Raw genomic sequence first — 23,535 nt, 5'->3', positions numbered from 1 at the left:
GCTAAAGCCCAGTCCGAGGCAAGTTCAGGGAGGCAGCGCTATTTGCTAAGCTAGCACACTGACGTCGGTTATACAATGGTAAACACAACGTCCACGTTTGCAGAGATCTGTGATCTAATTGATATCAGGCCTCTAGAGGAACTATGTGATAATCTTCCCAACATGTCTTCAATGAAGGCAGCATGGAACGCCACCAAATTCTGTGCAGGCCTACGCAGGTTATCCAATCTTTATGTTCAATGCCTGGAGTATGTTTATCATAGGAGGAGCCACATCAGTATTATACGCCTGTAAAGAACTGGTATAGTTTGTGTATCTGGAACGCACCTAATATTTTGGGGGAAGATTCGTGATTTCTCGCGATATTTGTGGTACAGAAACAGTACGCAGTTCAATGCAGGGCAGAGAGAAAGAGAGAGCGCGCAAAGCGTTCTGTACATCAGCGCTTTTCCGCTTTCTGGCTGCTCTCTGGTGTGACCGGGGAGAAAGCGGAAGGAATATGGTTCCATCTCGCGTTCCTCCCGCTGCAGCGCGTTCATAACGGAGCTCTCGTGCGGGAGGCTGGGGGTCGTACTCGGTCCACCAAATAACAAGATTCCTGTCTTTCCAGTTAAACACGGTAGTCCTTGCAGCAGGAGCGGAGCGTCACGGGAACAGATGGGTAAGATGAGATGACAATGATGTGTTTTGGTTTTTCTAACCGTTGTGATGCGTCCATTTAACATTTTAACGGATAGAAACCCAAACACAACGGGACACATCCGGAGACTGTACAGTAGAGATGTTGAATGTAGGCTGTATTTTTGTTAGCTGCGTGTCCTAATGGCCATAACGCGATGCGTGGGCGTGTGTTTGTGTGTGTGTGTGTGCGCGCGCGCGCGTTTGTGTGTGCAGCAGACAGAGTAAGAAGACATTGATGAGTTACAGATGTTGACACGTTTACAATTTTATTTTCTCCCTCTCTCTCTCTCCTCGTCTCATTGTCTTTGCTGGAATATAGCCTAACTGAGTGCAAATATGTTTAGTTGTAGAGTTACTGAGTGGTAGTGATGCTCCTCCCGGTAAACCCAAGGGAGAGGTGGGGGGAGAAGACAGGAAGAGAACAGAACGCAGCTTCATGCTCTTTACTGTAACACTGACTGCTGGTGTGTAGCTATGCCATATCCCCTCCTCTCTTCCTCCTCTCTTCTTGCAATCCCCTCTTCTCCTCTGCCCCCCTCTTCTTCTTCCCCTCTCTTGTCTGTTCATTATGTCCCTGTAGTGCATGTCTTAGCCGCATGTCTGTGACTGATAATACACTGATTCACAGATTCACACAGACACACACACATTTCTAAAACATCAGCCCATCTTTTTCTTTGAGGCCTCCACACCGGTCCATTTTTGTATAATTTCGCACAAAAAAAAACCAAACAAGTTAGACAGGCCCACTAAGCTAAAAATGGACCACCACTGCACACACACACGCGCTGACATCACCTGAGTCCCTCCCTGAGTTGGAGTCCTGGTCACCATGGTAACCAGACACCTCCGCAGCACCTCCATGGCGATGGTGATATTCATGATGCAGCTGCAGTGTGTGTCATCAAGCTTCCAGCCAATCAGAGTGTGAGTGTATAAGAATGTGTGTGTGTGTGTGTGTACCGTGACCAAGAATGTGTGTTTTGAGTGAGAAAAAGAGGGCATATTTTTTCCATATGTGTGTGTGGGAGTGTGTGGTTTGGTCTTATCTAAACTAACTGCAGCTGTTGGAGAAAGGTCAGGACAGAGCAGACCCATCCAGTACACAGATGCTGGGGGAGGGGGGCTGGGTGTGTGTGTGTGTTGTACTTCAGAGTGGGAGTGTGTTATGTCTACAGGCTTAGTTGCTACACTCCTCTGGTTCCTCTCCAGCTCTCCTATCTTCTCTCAGTACAGAGAGGCACAAGGTAGATAGAGATAGATACAGAGAGAATGAGAAAGGGTGTTTTAGGGGTTGGGGTCGAGGAGGAGGGAGATTGAGTCATAGCCGTCCTCCCTCTCATTCCACCGTTCCCATAGTTACACCCACCCCCCTCCCTACCACCACTACCCACACAACTATGACAGCAATCTCTGTATTTGTCTTTTTAGAAACAGAGGTATTCTCATTGGGCGCAATCTTAACTTGAGATTCATACACTTAAACTCAACTATTGCGTAAATCAGCAACATTAGGATTCAGGCCTTTAGCAATAAATAGTAACCAAGTTTGTGTTACCCATTCTTCAAGTTCTGTGTCCTATTTGTTAGCTATTGAAGGGCAACTAAACCACTTTTCTAAACCTCATTTTCATTTTCTCCAGCACAATACCAGTGTCTACATATGTAATATAAAAAGTTCAACCTGATCACATCATCAAAAGTTGTAAAAAATGTAAAAGTGATTTTGAAACAGTTTGAGATTCATGGTGACATAGGGAGCAATCAAATACCCTCCCTCTGGCTAGAAACTTGTTGCAGGTTTTGAAAATAACAATTTTCTTTACTTTTAATCCTACCCTATCCTTTTAACCACAGATCATAGAAACACATCATTTTCACATATAGACACTGGTATGGTGCTGAGATAATTGAAAAGTGGCAGAATTACCTTTTTAGTCTAAGTAGTTTTGTATTTTTGTGTGTGTGTGTTTCTGTGTGTGTCTGTGTCTGTGCATATCTGTGTGTTTTTGTGTGTGTGTCTGTATGTGTGTGTGTCTGTATGTGTGTTTGTCTGTGTGTGTGTGTGTGTGTGTGTGTGTGTGTGTGTGTGTGTGTGTGTGTGTGTGTGTGTGTGTGTGTGTGTGTGTGTGTGTGTGTGTGTGTGTGTGTGTTCAGTGGAGGCGGTGGTAGAGTTTGATTACGAGGCTCAACAGGAGGATGAGTTGAGTCTGCATGTTGGTGACATCATCGTCAAGGTAATGAAGGATGACGGAGGATGGTGGGAAGGAGAGATAGACGGACGGAGGGGGCTGTTCCCAGACAACTTTGTCAGGGTGAGTAACAACGACAACACACACACACACACATCAATGTTGTTGTTCCTATATTGTGTTGTAGGAGACTCTTTCTTAATATTCTGTAATGGCTAGCCTAATGAACTGTAAAGAACATACAAACATGTTCTGTGAATGTCCTGGATGGGAGACCAGATGCTGCACTGTGAGATGCATACTGACACCAGCATCTCACAGTGATGTGTGTTGTGGAGGGGGAAGCATCCACTTCCTTTCCCAGTAGAGGAAGTAGAAATGATACAGGCAAACAGGAACACATTGTTGTGTGTTTCTGTATCCCCCAAAGGTCAATGATAGAGACATCTACTGTAGAATAGAACAGATACGAGTTCTGCAGAACTGTTGCTCCAGAAACTGATTCTATAATAATGAGTGAAATATTCTGTTCTGTTTTTGACAGAATGTCACTGCTCACTCAGATTACACTCACCCTGTGGTCCGTGTGTGTGCGTGTGTGTGTGTGTGTGTGTGTGTGTGTGTGTGTGTGTGTGTGTGTGTGTGTGTGTGTGTGTGTGTGTGTGTGTGTGTGTGTGTGTGTGTGTGTGTGTGTGTGTGTGTGTGTGTGTGTGTGTTGGGGGGGACAGTTAAGCCGTCTGTTTGTTGTCTGCTGGAGTGAGCCACACAGAATGTGCTAGGGACAGCTGAAAGATAGGAGAGAGATGGATGAGAGAAAGAGCAAAATTCAAGCCGGCATTATTTTCTAATCCAGTTTTTAATACTGTAAAACACATCGTCATCAACTGTGTGTGTGTGTGTGTGTGTGTGTTATGATTCTCTTCCCTTTCTCAATAGTGTGCATTTGTTCACTCCCCTTATGAACTTTCCTGTAGATGCCACGCACCCTGTGGTGTGAGTGAGTGTGTGAGTGAGTGTGTGTGTGAGTGAGTGTGAGTGTGTGTGTGTGTGTGTGTGTGTGTGTGTGTGTGTGTGTGTGTGTGTGTGTGTGTGTGTGTGTGTGTGTGTGTGTGTGTGTGTGTGTATTGTCTCAGACCACAGAATTACAAATGTTATTATACTTCTCCCTAAAGTGTACCCTTGCTCACTCCCCCTCGTGGATTTAAAAGGAATGGACAGGAGTAATATGTTGAAAACCCTCCTAGTCCATGCTCACACCAATCCAATGATTTTACAGCCATGAGAGTGAAGGAGTCCAGACATTAGGGAGCCCATCAACACTGGCTGATAGAGCAGAGAGGATATCAGTGAATCAGGGCCTGTATCTATAAAGCACCTCAGAACAGAGGTGCTGATATTTAGATCATGATGAATAACATTACATGGATATTGTATTTTGAGCTGTTTGAAGCTGGTGTACAAAATAAAAAAATTAAATACGCAAAAATGAAACTTAAAAACGAGAAGCATAGAAATAGCGCACAGAGAACTTATCTACCACTTCTTAGACTGGCTTTTTCATTGAGAATAACTCACATTTCTATGTAATCATTTTGTTGGGTCACCCAAAAAGTGACATATTGCAGCTTTATTGGATACAGGCCCTGGTGTGTTAGTGCTGGGCTGCAAAAATACATGTAAAAAATACTGCTTCCCCGGGGACCAAGCTGGAGAACATTCATCTCAGAGGGAAAGGGTTTCACCAGATGGGTCCCATGAATTGTCAGTAACGTGTGTGTGTGTGTGTGTGTGTGTGTGTGTGTGTGTGTGTGTGTGTGTGTGTGTGTGTGTGTGTGTGTGTGTGTGTGTGTGTGTGTGTGTGTGTGTGTGTGTGTCCGTGTACAGTAAGCAGGTGTTTCCTGTTCTGACATTGTAAATCTCGACCTCTTCCCTTCGTCATTTCAGTTTGGTTTCCTTCTAGACCGAAACATACTCACTTATACTCTGACACACTGTGTGTGTGTGTGTTTGCGTGTGTGTGTGTGTCGTTGCTCCAGTGAGCTATAGTACCTACCGATTATGAATCTGCATCGTGACAAATGCATTAAAGAACTGTGAACTACACAGCCTTGTGTGTGTGTGTGTGTGTGTGTGTGTGTGTGTGTGTGTGTGTGTGTGTGTGTGTATGTGTGTGTGTGTGTGTGTGTGTGTGTGTGTGTGTGTGTGTGTGTGTGTGTGTGTGTGTGTGTGTGTGTGTGTGTGTGTGTGTGTGTGTGTGTGTGTGCGTGCGTGCGTGCGTGCGCGTGTGTGTGTGTGCGTGTGCAGGCATGTGTGTGGAAGGAAAGAGCAGTGTATGTTGCAGCTGTAGGACATTACATACACATACACATTACATCAGGTCTTTAGTGTCTTGTGATAGTTTATGTAAGAAGAAATGGAAAGACACTAACTTTTACATCTGCATTGCTTGCTGTTTGGGGTTTTAGGCTGGGTTTCTGTATAGCACTTTGTGACATCTGCTGATGTAGAAAGGGCTTTATAAATACATTTGACTGATAACTGCATTAACTGTGGACATGAAGCTAGGTTTAGGGTTAGGGTTGAGCCAGGCTGTGGACATGAAGCTAGGTTTAGGGTTAGAGTTAGGATTGAGCCAGGCTGTGGACATGAAGCTAGGTTTAGGGTTGGGGTTGAGCCAGGGTGTGGACATGAAGCTATGTTTAGGGTTAGGGTTGGGGTTGAGTCAGGCTGTGGACATGAAGCTAGGTTTAGGGTTAGGGTTGAGCCAGTGTGTGGACATGAAGCTAGGGTTAGGGTTGAGCCAGGGTGTGGACATGAAGCTAGGTTTAGGGTTGAGCCAGGGTGTGGACATGAAGCTAGGGTTAGGGTTGAGCCAGGGTGTGGACATGAAGCTAGGGTTAGGGTTAGGGTTGAGCCAGGGTGTGGACATGAAGCTAGGTTTAGGGTTGAGCCAGGGTGTGGACATGAATCTAGGGTTAGGGTTGAGCCAGGGTGTGGACATGAAGCTAGGGTTAGGGTTGAACCAGGGTGTGGACATGAAGCTAGGTTTAGGGTTAGGGTTGAGCCAGGGTGTGGACATGAAGCTAGGGTTAGGGTTGAGCCAGGGTGTGGACATGAAGCTAGGTTTAGGGTTAGGGTTGAGCCAGGGTGTGGACATGAAGCTAGGGTTAGGGTTGAGCCAGGGTGTGGACATTAAGCTAGGTTTAGGGTTAGGGTTGAGCCAGGGTGTGGACATGAAGCTAGGGTTAGGGTTGAGCCAGGGTGTGGACATGAAGCTAGGGTTAGGGTTGAGCCAGGGTGTGGACATGAAGCTAGGGTTAGGGTTAGGGTTGAGCCAGGGTGTGGACATGAAGCTAGGGTTAGGGTTGAGCCAGGGTGTGGACATGAAGCTAGGGTTAGGGTTGAGCCAGGGTGTGGACATGAAGCTAGGGTTAGGGTTGAGCCAGGGTGTGGACATGAAGCTAGGGTTAGGGTTAGGGTTGAGCCAGGGTGTGGACATGAAGCTAGGGTTAGGGTTGAGCCAGGGTGTGGACATGAAGCTAGGTTTAGGGTTGAGCCAGGGTGTGGACATGAAGCTAAGTTTAGGGTTAGGGTTGAGCCAGGGTGTGGACATGAAGCTAGGGTTAGGGTTGAGCCAGGGTGTGGACATGAAGCTAGGGTTAGGGTTGAGCCAGGGTGTGGACATGAAGCTAGGTTTAGGGTTGAGCCAGGGTGTGGACATGAAGCTAGGTTTAGGGTTAGGGTTGAGCCAGGGTGTGGACATGAAGCTAGGGTTAGGGTTGAGCCAGGGTGTGGACATGAAGCTAGGTTTAGGGTTAGGGTTGAGCCAGGGTGTGGACATGAAGCTAGGGTTAGGGTTAGGGTTGAGCCAGGGTGTGGACATGAAGCTAGGGTTAGGGTTGAGCCAGGGTGTGGACATGAAGCTAGGTTTAGGGTTGAGTCAGGCTGTGGACATGAAGCTAGGGTTAGGGTTAGGGTTGAGCCAGTGTGTGGACATGAAGCTAGGGTTAGGGTTGAGCCAGGGTGTGGACATGAAGCTAGGTTTAGGGTTAGGGTTAGGGTTGAGCCAGGCTGTGGACATGAAGCTAGGGTTAGGGTTGAGCCAGTGTGTGGACATGAAGCTAGGGTTAGGGTTGAGCCAGGGTGTGGACATGAAGCTAGGGTTAGGGTTGAGCCAGGGTGTGGACATGAAGCTAGGTTTAGGGTTAGGGTTAGGGTTGAGCCAGGCTGTGGACATGAAGCTAGGTTTAGGGTTAGGGTTGAGCCAGTGTGTGGACATGAAGCTAGGGTTAGGGTTGAGCCAGGGTGTGGACATGAAGCTAGGTTTAGGGTTGAGCCAGGGTGTGGACATGAAGCTAGGGTTAGGGTTGAGCCAGGGTGTGGACATGAAGCTAGGGTTAGGGTTAGGGTTGAGCCAGGGTGTGGACATGAAGCTAGGTTTAGGGTTGAGCCAGGGTGTGGACATGAAGCTAGGGTTAGGGTTGAGCCAGGGTGTGGACATGAAGCTAGGTTTAGGGTTAGGGTTGAGCCAGGGTGTGGACATGAAGCTAGGGTTAGGGTTAGGGTTGAGCCAGGGTGTGGACATGAAGCTAGGGTTAGGGTTGAGCCAGGGTGTGGACATGAAGCTAGGTTTAGGGTTAGGGTTGAGCCAGGGTGTGGACATGAAGCTAGGGTTAGGGTTGAGCCAGGGTGTGGACATGAAGCTAGGTTTAGGGTTAGGGTTGAGCCAGGGTGTGGACATGAAGCTAGGTTTAGGGTTGAGCCAGGGTGTGGACATGAAGCTAGGGTTAGGGTTGAGCCAGGGTGTGGACATGAAGCTAGGTTTAGGGTTAGGGTTGAGCCAGGGTGTGGACATGAAGCTAGGGTTAGGGTTAGGGTTAGGGTTGACCCAGGGTGTGGACATGAAGCTAGGGTTAGGGTTAGGGTTAGGGTTGAGCCAGGGTGTGGACATGAAGCTAGGTTTAGGGTTAGGGTTGAGCCAGGCTGTGGACATGAAGCTAGGTTTAGGGTTAGGGTTGAGCCAGGCTGTGGACATGAAGTTAGGTTTTGGGTTAGGGTTAGGATTGAGCCAGGGTGTGTGTGTGTGTGTGTGTGTGTGTGGCTCTTGTTGCTCATCTGTTGGTTAAGGGTTAGGGTTAGGTCACTGGGGTTACAGACATACAACTCCAGCATCTGGTTGATAGGTGGGACACAAGACAAACACACAGATCACACACACCGATCACACACACAGATCCAAAACAAACTTGCAAACTCTCTGTCTGTCTCTCTGTCTCTCTGTCTCTGTCGTCTGTCTGTCTCTCCTCTCTGTCTGTCTCTCTCTGTCTGTCTTTCTCTGTCTGTCTGTCTTTGTCCAGGAGATAAAGAAGGATGTGAAGAGAGAGGCGGGGCCTAAGTCTGATCTCTCCAATGGCAGTGCAAGCCCTGTGTCTGAGCCCAGCCTACGACCAGCCAGGAAAGGTAAGCCCACCCCGCGCACATACACAGACACACACACATACACACACAGGTCCTTAGGTAGGTTATATTCCCCCTGCTCAAACACAGATCCCATTAGTGAGATATGGATTTAGGGTCAGGTTATCCTATGTCCTTCTCACAACACACATCCACACATTTGTAGTTCTACTTTTCGCTAAAGGAATTATTCACTATACTAACAGTACTATGTATCGTCGCTGTCTGATGAAAACCATATATTGAACGCAGTAACTCCCCTCAACAGAAACATTTCATGACTAGGACCAATAAAATGTATTAAACATTTCTTATGAAGTTCGTTAATGGGAAAATATAGTCATTTTTCCAATTTCCTGAAATGTTTCTGTTTTAGAAATAAGAGGTTTTCATTGGACAGCGACAATATATTACAGCGCATTCGTAAAGTATTCAGACCACTTTAATTTTTCCACATTTTGTTACGTTACAGCCTTATTCTAAAATGGATTAAATAGTTTTTTTTCCTCGTCAATTTACACACAATACCGCATAATGACAAAGCAAAAACTGTTTTTTAGACATTTTTGCACATTTATTAAAAATACAAAACTGAAATATCACATTTACATAAGTATTCAGATCCTTTACCCAGTACTTTGTTTCCTCCAGATGTGACGCTTGGCATTCAGGCCAAAGAGTTCAATCTTGGTTTCATCAGACCAGAGAATCTTGTTTCTCATGGTCTGAGAGTCCTTTAGGTGCCTTTTGGCAAACTCCAAGCGGGCTGTCATGTGCCTTTTATTGAGGGGTGGTTTCCGTCTGGCCACTCTACCATAAAGGCCTGATTGGTGGTGCTGCAGAGATGGTTGTCCTTCTGGAAGGATCTCCCATCTCGATAGAGGAACTCTGGAGCTCTTTCAGAGTGACCATCGGGTTCTTGGTCACCTACCTGACCAAGGCCCTTCTCCCCTGATTGCTCAGTTTGGCCGGGTGGCCAGCTCTACGAAGAGTGTTGGTGGTTCCAAACTTCTTCCCATTAAGAATGATAGAGGTCACTGTGTTCTTGGGGACCTTCAATGCTACAGACATTATTTAGTACAATAGCAAAGGGTCTGAATACTTATGTAAATAAGGTATTTCTGTTTTAAATTTAACAAATTGGAAAACATTTCTAAGAACCTTTTTTCACTTTGTCATTTTGGGGTATTGTGTGTAGATTGATGAGGAAACATTTTTATTTATTCAATTTTAGAATAAGGCTGTAACTTAACAAAATGTGGAAAAAGTAAAGGGCTCTGAATACTTTCCGAATGCACTGTATATGTTGTTTAGTATATGTGCAGTGGGCTACAAATAATATTTGTGAACATAATACATAATTAAATAATTTACTACGGTCTGTGTGTGTGTGTGTGTGTGTGTGTGTGTGTGTGTGTGTGTGTGTGTGTGTGTGTGTGTGTGTGTGTGTGTGTGTGTGTGTGTGTGTGTGTGTGTGTGTGTGTGTGTGTGTGTGTCGTTCCCCCCAGGAGATCAGATCCGCCAAAGGAGGTGCAAGGCATCATTTAGCTATGTTCCCCAGAATGAGGACGAGTTAGAGCTGAAGATAGGAGATGTCATCAACATACTGGGAGAGGTGAGAGGGGAGGCTGACATACTGGGGGAGGTGAGAGGGGAGGGTGACATACTGGGGGAGGTGAGAGGGGAGGCTGACATACTGGGGGAGGTGAGAGGGGAGGCTGACATACTGGGGGAGGTGAGAGGGGAGGCTGACATACAGGGGGAGGTGAGAGGGGAGGCTGACATACTGGGGGAGGTGAGAGGGGAGGCTGACATACTGGGGGAGGTGAGAGGGGAGGCTGACATACTGGGGGAGGTGAGAGGGGAGGCTGACATACTGGGGGAGGTGAGAGGGGAGGCTGACATACTGGGGGAGGTGAGAGGGGAGGCTGACATACTGGGGGAGGTGAGAGGGGAGGCTGACATACTGGGGGAGGTGAGAGGGGAGGCTGACTGTATGTTTGGCTGTGTGTGTTTCAACTTTCTCTTTACTGTAGTTACTGCTCCCTCTTGTGGCCACATGACAGACCTATTAAACCAGACTATGCGGTAGTGACCCTGCGTTCATTCATTAGCAGGTATATGAACTTCCCCACGGGAGCTAGCTTTCTTGAAGCCGTTGATAGCGTGCAGGTCTCCCGACCAGAACCTTGTGGTTTTGATTCCACCCTCAGATAAGTTCACTCTCCCTTCATGTTTCATGTGTTCAGGTGGAGGAGGGCTGGTGGGAGGGCAGTCTGAATGGTAAGACAGGGATGTTTCCCTCCAACTTCACCAGAGAGCTGGAGGACACCCCCGCTTCACTAGACACATCCACTAGGTCATCACAGGAGGAGCTACGCAGCAGCAGGACCAGTGAGTCGCTCACACTCATGCACGTGTATGCATCACTGGTCAAATGTTTTTTATTAGCATGAAATGGCAGATACGTATGAATACATTTGAATATAATTTAAGGAAATCCAGTTATATGATTCTGCAGAACTCGAGATGGTTTTTAATGCAATTATAAGTATAAATGGTTATTATATGTGTGTGTGCTTTCGTGTGTAGGTAAAGACAGTCCAGGCAGTGAGAGTGATGGCGGAGAGAGTCGCTCTGACAGCGGAGAGATTCAACCCAAAAAGGTCATTATCTATCTGTCTGTTTGTCTGGACAAACCATTTCTGTATGGACCTCGCTTTGTGCACAGGGGGATTGTCACAATGAAACAGGAAAGGGCCTTCCCCTGTTGCCACAAAGTTGGAAGCACAGAATCGTCTAGAATGTCATTGTATCCTGTAGCGTTAAGACAGACGCTTTGTACTACTCCATTCACAGAACAGCGCAAACTGGCTCTAACCAGAATAGAAAGAGGAATGGGAGGCCCCGGTACACAACTGAACAAGAGGACAAGTTTGAGAAACAGACGCCTCACAAGTCCTCAACAGGCAGCTTCATTAAATAGTACCCGCAAAACACCAGTCTCAACGTCAACAGTGAAGAGGCGACTCCGGGATGTTGTAGTACACAGCGTTGTACGAGATCTTCAGTTTCTTGGCAATTTCTCGCATGGAATAGCCTTAATTTCTCAGAACAAGAATAGACTGACGAGTTTCAGAAGAAAGTTATTTGTTTCTGGCCATTTTGAGCCTGTAATCGAACCCACAAATGCTGATGCTCCAGATACTCAACTAGTTTAAAGAAGGCCAGTTTTATTGCTTCTTTAATCATCACAACAGTTTTCACCTGTGCTAACATAATTACAAAAGGGTTTTCTCATGTGTGTGTGTGTGTATCTATCTCGTGGTAAGTGTAGTTTAATAACAGTGTCATGATAACTTTAATGTGTTATAACAGTATTTGTGGTAACTATAGTTAGTAATAGTGTAGTTGTGTTAACTATAGTTAGCAATAGTGTAGTTGTGTTAACTATAGTAGTGGTAATGTGTGTTTCCAGGTTCGAGGGTTCGGGTTCGGTGACATCTTTAAAGACCAGCCCATCAGACTGAGACCTGCATCTGAAGATATGGACACAGAGGGAGAGAAGGTGACATACACACATACACACACACACACACACATACACACACACACACATACACACACACACACACACACACACACACACACACACACACACACACACACACACACACACACACACACACACACACACATAATAGTGCATATACAGGTAACTGCCAAAACAATGGAAACACTTGAGTAAATGAGGATAACAAGGTATATTGAAAGCAGATGCTTTCACACAGGTGTGGTTCCTGAGTTAATTAAGCAATTAACATGTATAAAAATGCTGGGCAGGCCATTATTTTGGCTGCTATGCCCCATAGTCACCATCCACAGGGCACGAGTGGTCACTGAATGGTTTGATGAGCATGAAAACGATGTTAACCATATGCCATGGCCATCTCAGTCACCAGATCTCAACCCTATTGAACACTTACTGTATGGGATATTCTGGAGCGACGCCTGAGACAGCGTTTTCCACCACCATCAACAAAACACCAAATAATGGAATTTCTTGTGGAAGAATGGTATGGCATTCCTCCAACAGAGTTCAAGACGCTTGTAGAATCTATGCCAAGATGCATTAAAGCTGTTCTGGGTCGTGGTGGTCCAACCTTTATTTTGTTGGTGTTTCCTTTATTTTGGCAGTTACCTGTATGATTGTGTGTGTAAATGGGAGAAAGGAAGTCCAGACTAGGCTCCGCCTTTTCCTGTCTTTCAGTTTCACAGCAGAGGAAGTACTTCTCATTACAAACATTCAAACACACACACACACACACACACACACACACACACACACTCCTTTCATCAGTGAGAGAGAGCTCTACGGGGAGTGAGGGAGGGAGGGAGGAAGGAAGAGGGAGGCATTGGGGGTTTTCTCCGACGTGTACACACACAGACATACACTGGGTCACTGTGGAGGGTAAGACAGCTACATCTCTCTCCTTTTCTCTCTTTCTCTTGACTTTTTCTCTTCCCTCTCTCGCTGTACTAGTGTTGAATCTGCTTTGTAAAGGGACTGTCTGGATGATGGCAGAGTTACCTTTTCTTCAGGGTGTGTCTTGTCAAGGTGTGTATGCGTGTGCTAATCTATGTTTGTCGGGTGTGTGTTTGGGTACGTGTCACGGTGTGTGTGTTTGAGTATGTGAGTTTGGGTACGTGTCAGGGTGTGTGTGTCTTTGTGTGTCTAGGATGTTTAGCAGCCTGTCCTGCTGTGCGGGTGGCTGTAGTGATGGTTTATGGGAAGTGTAGTCTCAGCTCTCTAATGAATGGGGGCGCGGGGGGGATTAGCTGGGGAGGGGGGTTACCATGGGTAGTTCTGGGGGATCAGATTGTCCCCCCCTAAAAAAACAGTGTCTAGAGTTAACATCTGTACTAGACTGGAATGTCTCTTCCCCTGAGGCCTGAGGAAGTATGCAGCTGTGTCACAGTCTGACGTTACTTTAACGATGGTTGACCAGTTGTGTACTGGTAGGTGAGTGTGTGTGCCTCACACTACTCATATTAAGTACAACTCGGACTAGACTGGGTGGAGAGAGAGGGATGGAGTGAGCTATGGAAGGGTAGGAGGGAGAAAGAGTGAAGAAGGGTGGGAGAGTGGTGGAGGGGGAGGGAGAGAGAGAGCAGGAGGGAGAGAGGGGGGGGGAGTGGTTGGTTTACTGAGTGTGAAACAGAGAAGTGTGTGTTTGAGACAGACCAGGCTCTGTGTGTTTGTGTTTCCTGTTGAAGAGCCACTCTTGTTCCACAAACATAGCGTAGGGATCCATTCCAGCCTTATAACAACAACCCCTTATACACTACACACACAACTATACATACAAACACACACACACACACACAGAGCCCAGTCTGTACGGATTTGATCCCCTGATTATCGCACATGGAGATATATGGGTATGTATTTACGTGTGTGTGTGTGTGGGTGGGTGTGTGTGTGTGTGTGTGTGTGTGTGTGTGTGTGTGTGTGTGTGTGTGTGTGTGTGTGTGTGTGTGTGTGTGTGTGTGTGTGTGTGTGTGTGTGTGTGTGTGTGTGTGTGTGTGTGTGTGTGTGTGTGTGTGTTTTTCCCTCCACTCCTCTAGACACAGGTTAGGAAATCACCCTCTGTTGCCCCGGAAACTATGAAGGCGGAACCTGAGGGCAAGGTGAAAGGTGAGAGTGAGGGGCCTGGGATCTTCTAGATTCTCATTGGACAGTCTGTCTCACTTCCTGATTCATACCTAATAAGATAACGATGCTGAATCTCTTGATTTGCTAGAAATACACTTTTGTGATTCAGAGTTTCTCCTTGTTCTGACTGGTTCTCAGGCCGTGAGCTGTGTAAAGTCATCTTCCCATACGACGCCCAGAACGAAGACGAGCTGTCAATCAAAGAGGGAGAGATCATCTCCATCATTAACAGGGTGTGTGTGTGTGTATGGAGAGGCGCTTTTAGAAGTGGGGGGTATAATTATAATTATTAATTTTTTATCCAGTCGGATTAATACTCCAAACAGCCTACCCGACCGTTTGGAGGCGTCCGCATGGTCCTAAAGCACACTGTTGCCTCGTTTTGTATCACATTCCAATGATTAAACTCAAGGGGACAAAAATGCAATTTCAGAATGTGGGGGTTACATGTTGCACCCCTGTGTGTGTGTGTGTTTGTGTGTGTGTGTGTGTGTGTGTGTGTGTGTGTGTGTGTGTGTGTGTGTGTGTGTGTGTGTGTGTGAGAGAGAGGGGTGTGTGCATGCGTATAACCTGCGTATGTGGATTCTGTGTGTTGTAGGACTGTGCTGACGCGGGGTGGTGGATGGGGGAGGTAGGGGGGAGAAAGGGAGTCTTCCCTGATAACTTTGTCAAGCTGCTAATTCCTGATGTAGAGAAAGAGGTAAGACACATAATAGAATTGGATTTATACTGTTATTGCAGTGTTCAAGGAAGGAACTTCCATGAGAGCAAAATTACTTTGTGTGTGTTTGCAGAGACCAAAGAAGCCGCCTCCCCCCAGTGCCCCCTCAGCTAAACACACCACAGGTAATCCCCCTGTCCTCACCTCTTTTCCTCTTCTCTCTCCCCTTTTCTCCCCTAATCTCCATCCTCTATCGCCATCCTCTATCTCTCCTCTATCTCAATCCTCTATCTCTATCTCCATCCTCTATCTCTCCTCAATCCTCTATCTCAATCTTCTCTCTCTATCTCCATCCTTTATCTCTCCTCTATCTCCATTCTCTATCTCCATCCTCTCTCCTTTATCTCTATCTCTTCTCTATCTCCATCCTCTATCTCTCCTCTATCTCCAGCCTCTATCTCCATCCTCCATCTCTCCTCTGTCTCCATCCTCTATCTCCATCCTCTGTCTCCATCCTCTATCTCCATCCTCTATCTCTATCCTCTATCTCTATCCTCTGTCTCCATCCTCTATCTCTCCTCTGTCTCAATCCTCTCTCTCCTCTATCTCAATCCTCTATCTCCATCCTCTATCTCTCCTTACCTCTCCTCTATCTCAATCCTCTGTCTCTCCTCCCTCTGCTCTTCTCCGCTCAGACACGAGTACCGTTTTCTGTGCGTCTCAATCCTCACTCTGTCTCCATGTCCGCTCCTCTCTTTTCTGTGTGTGTTTAACATTTCTGGAACCCCTCGCCAACAGCCAATAAAATTGCAGGGCGCCAAATACAAAACAACAGAAATCTCATAAATCAAATTTCTCAAACATAGAAGTATTAGGCACCATTTTAAAGATAACATTCTCGTTAATCCAGCCACAGTGTCTGATTTCAAAAATCATTTCAAGCTCCACAAACGATTATGTTAGGTCACCACCAAGTCACAGATAAACCCAGCCATTTTTCCCGCCAAAGAGAGGAGTCACAAAAAGCACAAATAGAGATAAAATGAATCACTAACCTTAATCACTCACCTAAATTAATCACTAACATTGGCGTGTTAGATTCAGTAGTTCCAAAACATGCAGTGATATTGCAGAGAGCCACATGAATTCACAGAAATACTCATAATAAATGTTGATGAAAATACAGCTATTATACATGAAACTTTAGATACACTTCTCCTTAATGTAACCGCTGTGTCAGATTTCAAAAAAACTTTACGGAAAAAGCATCATCTGAGAACGGCGCTCAGAGCCCAAACCAGCCAGAGAAATATACGCCATGTTGGGTAGTCAGCATTATTCATATATAAATATTCACTTACCTTTGATGATCTTCATCAAAATGCACTCCAAGGAATGGCAGTTCCACAATAAATGCTTGTTTTGTTCGATAATGTCCATCATTTATGTCCATTTATGTCCAATAGCTTCTTTTGTTAGGGCGTTTGGTAAACAATCCAAAAGTGCGATCTGGTCGATTCGGACAAAACGTTCAAAAAGTTATATTACAGGTCGAAGAAACTTGTCAAACTAAGTATAGAATCAATCTTTAGGATGTTTTTATCATAAAAGTTCAATACTGTTCCAACCGGAAAATTCCATTGTCTGTAGAATTGCCCTGGAACGAGAGCAACCTCTCAAGTGAAAGCACGTGACTGAGAACGAGGCTGTAGGCAGAACCCTTAGTAAAACAGCTCCCATCCGGCCCCCCTTCACATGAGAAGCCTGAAACCACGTTCTAAAGACGGTTGACATCTAGTGGAAGCCTTAGGAAGTGAAAAAGAACCCATATCCCACTGTGTATTCGAATGGGGTGAGTTCAAAAACTACAAACCTCAGATTTCCCACTTCCTGTTTGGATTTTTTCTCAGGTTTTTGCCTGCCATATGAGTTCTGTTATACTCACAGACATCATTCAAACAGTTTTAGAAATTTCTGAGTGTTTTCTATCCAATACTAATAATAATATGCATATATTAGCATCTGGGACTGAGTAGGAGGCAGTTCACTCTGGGCATGCTATTCATCCAAAAGTGAAAATGCTGCCCCCTATCCCAAACAAGTTTTAAGGGAGAGAGGCAGAAACCGTTAGCTATGGAGATAATTAAACCAGACAGATAGACAGAGATTGAACAAGAGAGAACCAAAGATGGAGAACCAAAGATCTAGGGAGGAGTGCCAGTAATTTCCCCCTGAGTTGACCCCTGACCCCTGTGTGACCTGTAGAGAAAAGATCGGAAGTCAGAAAGGTACCCCCGGAGCGCCCCGAGCACCTGCCTCATAGACCACCTGATGACAACAAAGGTACTATAGTAGTACTACAAATACTAAACTGCCTCACAGATCTGATGACAACAGAAGTACTACCATACTACTACCACAGTACTACTACTATACTACAACTACTACCAATACTATACTGCACTATTCCAGTATGATCTGCTATGCCTGCTGCAGCCTGACTACTGCTCTCTCTATGACTACTACCCTATATGGCTATTCAGCCTGCTTGGGTTCCTATCCAGCCTGCTTGGGCCCTATTCAGCCTGCTTGGGTTCCTATCCAGCCTGCTTGGGCCCTATTCAGCCTGCTTGGGTTCCTATTCAGCCTGCTTGGGCCCTATTCAGACTGCTTGGGCCCTATCCAGCCTGCTTGGGTTCCTATCCAGCCTGCTTGGGCCCTATTCAGCCTGCTTGGGTTCCTATCCAGCCTGCTTGGGCCCTATTTAGTCTGCTTGGGTTCCTATTCAGCCTGCTTGGGCCCTATTCAGACTGCTTGGGCCCTACCCAGCCTGCTTGGGCCCTATTCAGACTGCTTGGGCCCTATCCAGCCTGTTTGGGCCCTATTCAGCCTGCTTGGGTTCCTATTCAGCCTGCTTGGGTTCCTATTCAGCCTGCTTGGGTTCCTATTCAGCCTGCTTGGGCCCTATTCAGCCTGCTTGGGCACTATTCAGCCTGTTTGGGCCCTGTTCAGCCTGTTTGGGCCTTATGCTGCAGCTCTCCCACCTCTTCAGCTGGCTGACACCTCACCTCTATGTTGACCGTGTGTGACTGTGTGTATGACGTTCCCATTCAGAGACCTACTATTTTACCCTGTCCGTATACATGTATGTGTTTAACTTGTGTGCGTGTGTAGGTGAGGAGGTGAAGGTTGGAGAGATCCCTAAGCCCACCCTCCCATCCAAATCTCCAAAGAAGCCCCACCCACCAAAGACAAGCTCCTCCCACCTCCCTCCCCGACGCCCTGACAGACCTGAGAGACCTCCTACTGTACCGTCAGTACACACACACACACACACACACACCCACACATACACACACACAAATCAACACACACTAAAGTTGTTGTTTGGTCTACCTGTTCAGGTGCGAAAGCCCTAAGTTTGAGGGTGGGGCTGTGACTCCAGATCCTGCCTCTGACAGGTCAAAAGATATTGGTGAGTTTGACAGGACAAAGGGCCAATCAGGGTCAGTTTGACAGTTATGTGGCCGGACATTAATCCAGTCAGAGCAGGGGAGTCGGCTGACTCAAGAGACAGAGGTTTGGCTTTCTCTCTTCATCTCTCTGTCCATATGCAAGGAATTAGCAACCCTAGCCTTCTTATAGATCAGGAAACTGTGTGTGTTTGTTTGATTGATTGCCTAGTCTCTGGTTAAATGTTTAAATTGTTCCTATAGATTAACATTATAATGGTTGTATGGTGTGTGTGTGTGTGTGTGTGTGTGTGTGTGTGTGTGTGTGTGTGTGTGTGTGTGTGTGTGTGTGTGTGTGTGTGTGTGTGTGTGTGTGTGTGTGTGTGTGTGTGTGTGTGTGTGTGTGTCTGTAGATGTGGTTGACTTGGACTCTGTAGTCTTGTCTACAGAAAAACTAAACCATCCGACCGCAATGAGACCAAGAGTCCTCGACCGCAGACCACGCTCCCAGATCATCAGCACAGTGAGTGTACACACACACACACACACACACAGGGCCATGCGTAGACCTTTGGTGGGGCAGGGGGTCAACGTAGCTGCTGCTCAGTGCTCTACTGCCGCTTCCCCCTCCTTGATCAGCGATGAAGCTTTTGTCTGGTGTAGCCTACAGACTTCATGTTGTACACAACGGACATGGTCAGGATGTCAACATGTTCTAACTACTGCATTCCATGCGTCAGAAGGTTATTAAGCATAAGCGTGATTTCATGTTCTTTTTTCAGGAGGGGAGTTAGGCTACATGCAACCAGTTACATGTTGTACACAAAAGACATGAGCAACATGTTCCTATAAACTAGCAGATTGTTTTTTTGCCCCAATGCAAAACTCAAGTGAGGAGTTGCATGCAGCTATCTGGACAGGATATCAAACACAAGCAAGACACAGACAGTCAAAGTAGTCATGTTCTTTTTCAGCAACTCTGGGCAATGGTTATTATATGGCAGTCACTACAAAGATTAGCCTACATCGTCACACAAAACGCAGATTGTTTTTGCTCCAATGCAATGTGCACGGACTGCATCCTGCTTGTGCAACTGCAATATCCATGACAACAGACAGAGATGGTTGTAACCGTCATAATAGCCTGGCATGTTTTTTCAAATCACTGCAGCGTTTATATTTCGGCTGTTCAGAAATATGAGGCAGAGATACAGTAGGCTACATCATCCTGGTTCAGAAGAGGGTGAGGAAAGAGAGCATGAAGGGAGCAGCAGCTACTTAGAACAGAATGTGTGTTAAATAATACATGCGCAGAATGTGATCTAGAACTAAAGATTAAAGGGAGATAGGTTAAGTATCTTTGCTATAACCACTACTGGAGTGGGCTAACATTGGATCATCGCTAATGTAGGCTATATGAATCAGCTAGTTATCTAGGCTATGCTTTCAAAACAAGCTAGTCTTTACTTGATTTGAATTTGTTCTGCTACTGACAGTCGGACTGCAGTTGCCCCCTTCTCTGTACCTGATCGTGAGACAGCACATGCTAGCAACTCCAAAGTAACCTACTACTGTTGATTTTAATTTCAAACTCACCCCGCTACGCTTCGTATAGCTCCTGCATGAAACGAGGAGGAGTCGGGGAGGGGACATTATGAGATTCTGAGTTTATGTGAAGTCATCTAGTTTGATAGTCAAATCATTAAAGATTCAGAGTTTGAGAAGTCATCTAGTTTGATAGTCAAATCATTAGAGATTCAGAGTTTATGAGAAGTCATCTAGTTTGATAGTCAAATATTTTTTTTAATAAAAAGAGCAGATGCTCCAGCACCCATAGGGCTCTATCTGTGCACGTGCCTGCACACACACACATACACATACTTTTTCCCGTAACGTGTTGATGACACCCTTCTCTCTCTCTCTTTCTCTCGCTCTCTACTTCCTCTCCTCTTCTCTCTCAGTCTTCTCTGTCCAGTATTGACTTGCTGAACTTTCCTGTGGTGGAAGAGGAGAAGAGTGAGAAGGACAGAGAGGAGGAGGAGGAGCAGGACTCCATATGTCCAAGACCAGTAGATGTCTCTAAGAGGAAAGCACTTCCCACCATCACTGTAAGAATTGTTTTCATGATTAACCTGTATCTTAGCTGTGAATCAGAGTGTATGTTGTGTGTGTGCGTGTATACCCAGAGGGTTATACTACAAAGCAGGACAATCAAGTTAGCCAACTAACTTTGATAAACATTGAGAAATAAAAAAGGTTTCAGGTTCCTTAAAACTTCTTATGGCTGCATCCCGCTACCGGGATCGATATGACAACAGCCAATGAAAGTGCAGGGCGCCAAATTCAAACAACAGAAATCTCATAATTAAAATTCCTCAAACATACATGTGTCTTATATCATTTTAAAGGTAATCTTGTTGTTAATCCCACCAAAGTGTCCGATTTCAAATATGCTTTTCAGCGAAAGCACTACAAACGATTATTTTAGGTCACCACCAAACCACAATAAGCACAGCCATTTTTCCAGCGAAATATAGCAGTCACAAAAAGCAGAAATAGAGATAAAATTAATCACTAACCTTTGATTATCTTCATCAGATGACACTCATAGGACTTCATGTTACACAATACATGCATGTTTTGTTTGATAAAGTTCATATTTATATAAAAAAATCTGAGTTTACATTGGCGCGTTACATTCACTAGTTCCAAAAACATCAAGTGATTTTGCATAGCCACATTGTTTCAACAGAAATACTCATCATAAATGTAGATGCTAATACAAGTTATACACATGGAATTATAGATATACCTCTCCTTAATGCAACTGCCTTGTCAGATTTCAAAAAAACTTTACGGAAAAAGCAACCCATGCAATAATCTGAGACGGCGCTCAGAAATATTATAAAATTAGCCGCCATTTTGGAGTCAACAGAAACCAGAAAATACATGATTAATGTTTCCTTACCTTTGATGAATTTCATCAGAATGCAGTCCTAGGAATCCCAGGTCCACAATAAATGCTTGATTTGTTCGATAATGTCCGTTATTTATGTCCAATTAGCTACTTTGGTTAGCGCATTTAGTAAACAATTCCAAAGTCACAAAGCGCGTCCACTATAACATGACGAAATGTCCAAAAGTTCCGTAACAGTCAGTAGAAACATGTCGAACGATGTACTGAATCAATCTTTAGAATGTTGTTAACATACATCTTGAATAACGTTCCAACCGGAGAATTAGATTGACTTCAGATGAGCGGTGGAACGGAGCCTCCTCATGTGAACGCGCATGGTGAAAGCATGGTCAACTCGTGGCAGTGGTGACTAATTCCTGTCTCCTTCGGCCCCCCTTCACATTAGAGTCATCAGACAAAGTTCTATTGACTGTTGACATCTAGTGGAAGCCGTAGGAAGTGAGAACTCATCAATATCTCGCTGTAATTTCAATGAGAGCTTGGTTGAAAATCTGCCACCTCAGAAAAAATCCAAACAGGAAGTGGAACTTCTCAGGTTTTTGCCTGCCATATGAGTTCTGTTATACTCACAGACATAATTCAAACAGTTTTAGAAACTTCAGAGTGTTTTCTATCCAATACGAATAATAATATGCATATATTAGCAACTGGGACTGAGGAGCAGGCAGTTTACTATGGGCACCTCTGTGCACCTTTCATCCAAGCTACTCAATACTGCCCCTGCAGCCATAAGAAGTTAATGAACCTAGACTTGAATATGGGTAGCTGTAGAAAAATATAATCAATCCATGCCCATTTCAAGCATATTTTCCGAATACATTTGAAGTTTTTATAAACATGTAAGTAGCTGGCTAACTCATGAATCCTGATTTGTGATAAACCCCACAGGTACCTGACAGTAAGTTAACTGGCTAACTCATGAATCCTGATTTGTGATAAACCCCACAGGTACCTGACAGTAAGTTAACTGGCTAACTCATGAATCCTGATTTGTGATAAACCCCACAGGTACCTGACAGTAAGTTAACTGGCTAACTCATGAATCCTGATTTGTGATAAACCCCACAGGTACCTGACAGTAAGTTAACTGGCTAACTCATGAATCCTGATTTTTGATAAACCCCACAGGTACCTGACAGTAAGTGTGTGCTGCCCCCCAAGCCTGCGGTCCTCCCCCCACTTTCCACAGGAAGCCTGGCCCTCCACCCAACAAGCCCATCCCCTTCAACTGTAAACCACACCTCTTCCGGTTTAAGCCCCTCCCCTGAGCGTAGGCCGACACCCACCCTGGAGGAGCTGAGAGGACAGCTTAGAGAGCTGAGAGCCTCCGTAGAACTGCTGAAGAGCCAACACAGGTAGGGGTGTGTGTGTGTGTTAATAGTTTGTGCGTGTGCATATGCGTTTGCGTGTGTGTGTGTTAATAGTGTGTGTTGTCTCTGTCCCAGGCAGGAGATGAAGCAGTTGTCTAGTGACCTGGACGAGGAGAAGAGGATCCGCATTACTCTACAGGTGAATACACACGCACACACACACACACACGCACACACGCACACACACACACACACACACACACACACACACACACACACACACGCATGGTGATTCTCCCTGTCTAGTGGTTAACAACATTCACTACTGATACAATTTCATCTTATCTATACATTTGGTGTTTGTGTTTTTCAGATAGAGGTGGAGCAGATTAAGAAGAGTTTAGCTAAATGACCCTTCACCCCTCCGCTGCGCACACTGATGACATCACCACACACTGCAGCCAGAGTTTAACATCATCCCGAGGCAGGGTTCAGCCGAACTAGTTTGTGCCAAAAAACAACAACAAAAATGACAGACGCTCCCAATCCCTCACTCCGTCTGTTAGTTTGTTTGTGTTGAAAAGGCTTGTTTATTTGTTTGTTTCCTGCAATCTGATTGGAGTGCTCTGCATCAGGGGAGTGGCCTCAAGTTCTCACCTGTCTGTCACCACGGTACTCAAAACACCTGGAACACCTATTCCTCCTGTTTGTGTCTGTGTGTGTCAAATTACAAGGTTTCCATTGCAACCCCTCACTGTGGCCTTCCTTCCGGTTTTAGACTCCTTCCTTCCCTCCTCCCCTCCTTCCTTCCTTCCTTTCTTTCTTTCAGATGACAAAGAGAAAGTGTCTTGTTTTTTTCTTGGTCATTGCTCTCCAGGAAAGTAAAATAGACTTTTATATTCCAGTGTTCTAAAGATGAAGAGTATGGATGTGTGCCGATTTTAATAAAAAAACATCAACCAAGCTGTTTCTGTGTGCCTCTGTCTGTCCCCCTACCCCCAGGGAGAGCCACGGTATCAGTTACTCTGTCTCTGATAACCCAACCTGGAAACACACACACACGTGTGTGCATTGGTTTTGTGTGTGAGT

The 23,535-nt window shown here is 45.5% G+C and overlaps 1 protein-coding gene across 1 annotated transcript; it reads left to right on the top strand.

The window, feature by feature from the left end:
• The first annotated feature begins 388 nt into the window (after nucleotides 1-388).
• Nucleotides 389-23,409, top strand: sh3kbp1 (SH3-domain kinase binding protein 1). Its single transcript, XM_038973063.1, has 19 exons — nucleotides 389-661; nucleotides 2,839-2,996; nucleotides 8,231-8,333; nucleotides 9,839-9,945; nucleotides 10,580-10,724; nucleotides 10,923-10,996; nucleotides 11,809-11,898; nucleotides 13,959-14,028; nucleotides 14,185-14,279; nucleotides 14,645-14,746; nucleotides 14,841-14,892; nucleotides 16,973-17,050; nucleotides 17,882-18,020; nucleotides 18,112-18,182; nucleotides 18,573-18,682; nucleotides 20,121-20,267; nucleotides 22,265-22,491; nucleotides 22,582-22,645; nucleotides 22,820-23,409. Exons 1-19 carry the CDS (start codon nucleotides 658-660, stop codon nucleotides 22,856-22,858), a joined length of 1,875 nt encoding a protein of 624 aa, XP_038828991.1. The 5' UTR covers nucleotides 389-657; the 3' UTR covers nucleotides 22,859-23,409.
• Nucleotides 23,410-23,535: the final 126 nt, after the last annotated feature.

The sequence above is a fragment of the Salvelinus namaycush genome, chromosome 33 (genome assembly GCF_016432855.1).
Source record: "Salvelinus namaycush isolate Seneca chromosome 33, SaNama_1.0, whole genome shotgun sequence".
NCBI classification, from domain to species: domain Eukaryota; kingdom Metazoa; phylum Chordata; class Actinopteri; order Salmoniformes; family Salmonidae; genus Salvelinus; species Salvelinus namaycush.
The sequence above is the reverse complement of the archived record's forward strand: the minus strand, read 5'-3'. Positions and strand labels throughout refer to the sequence as shown.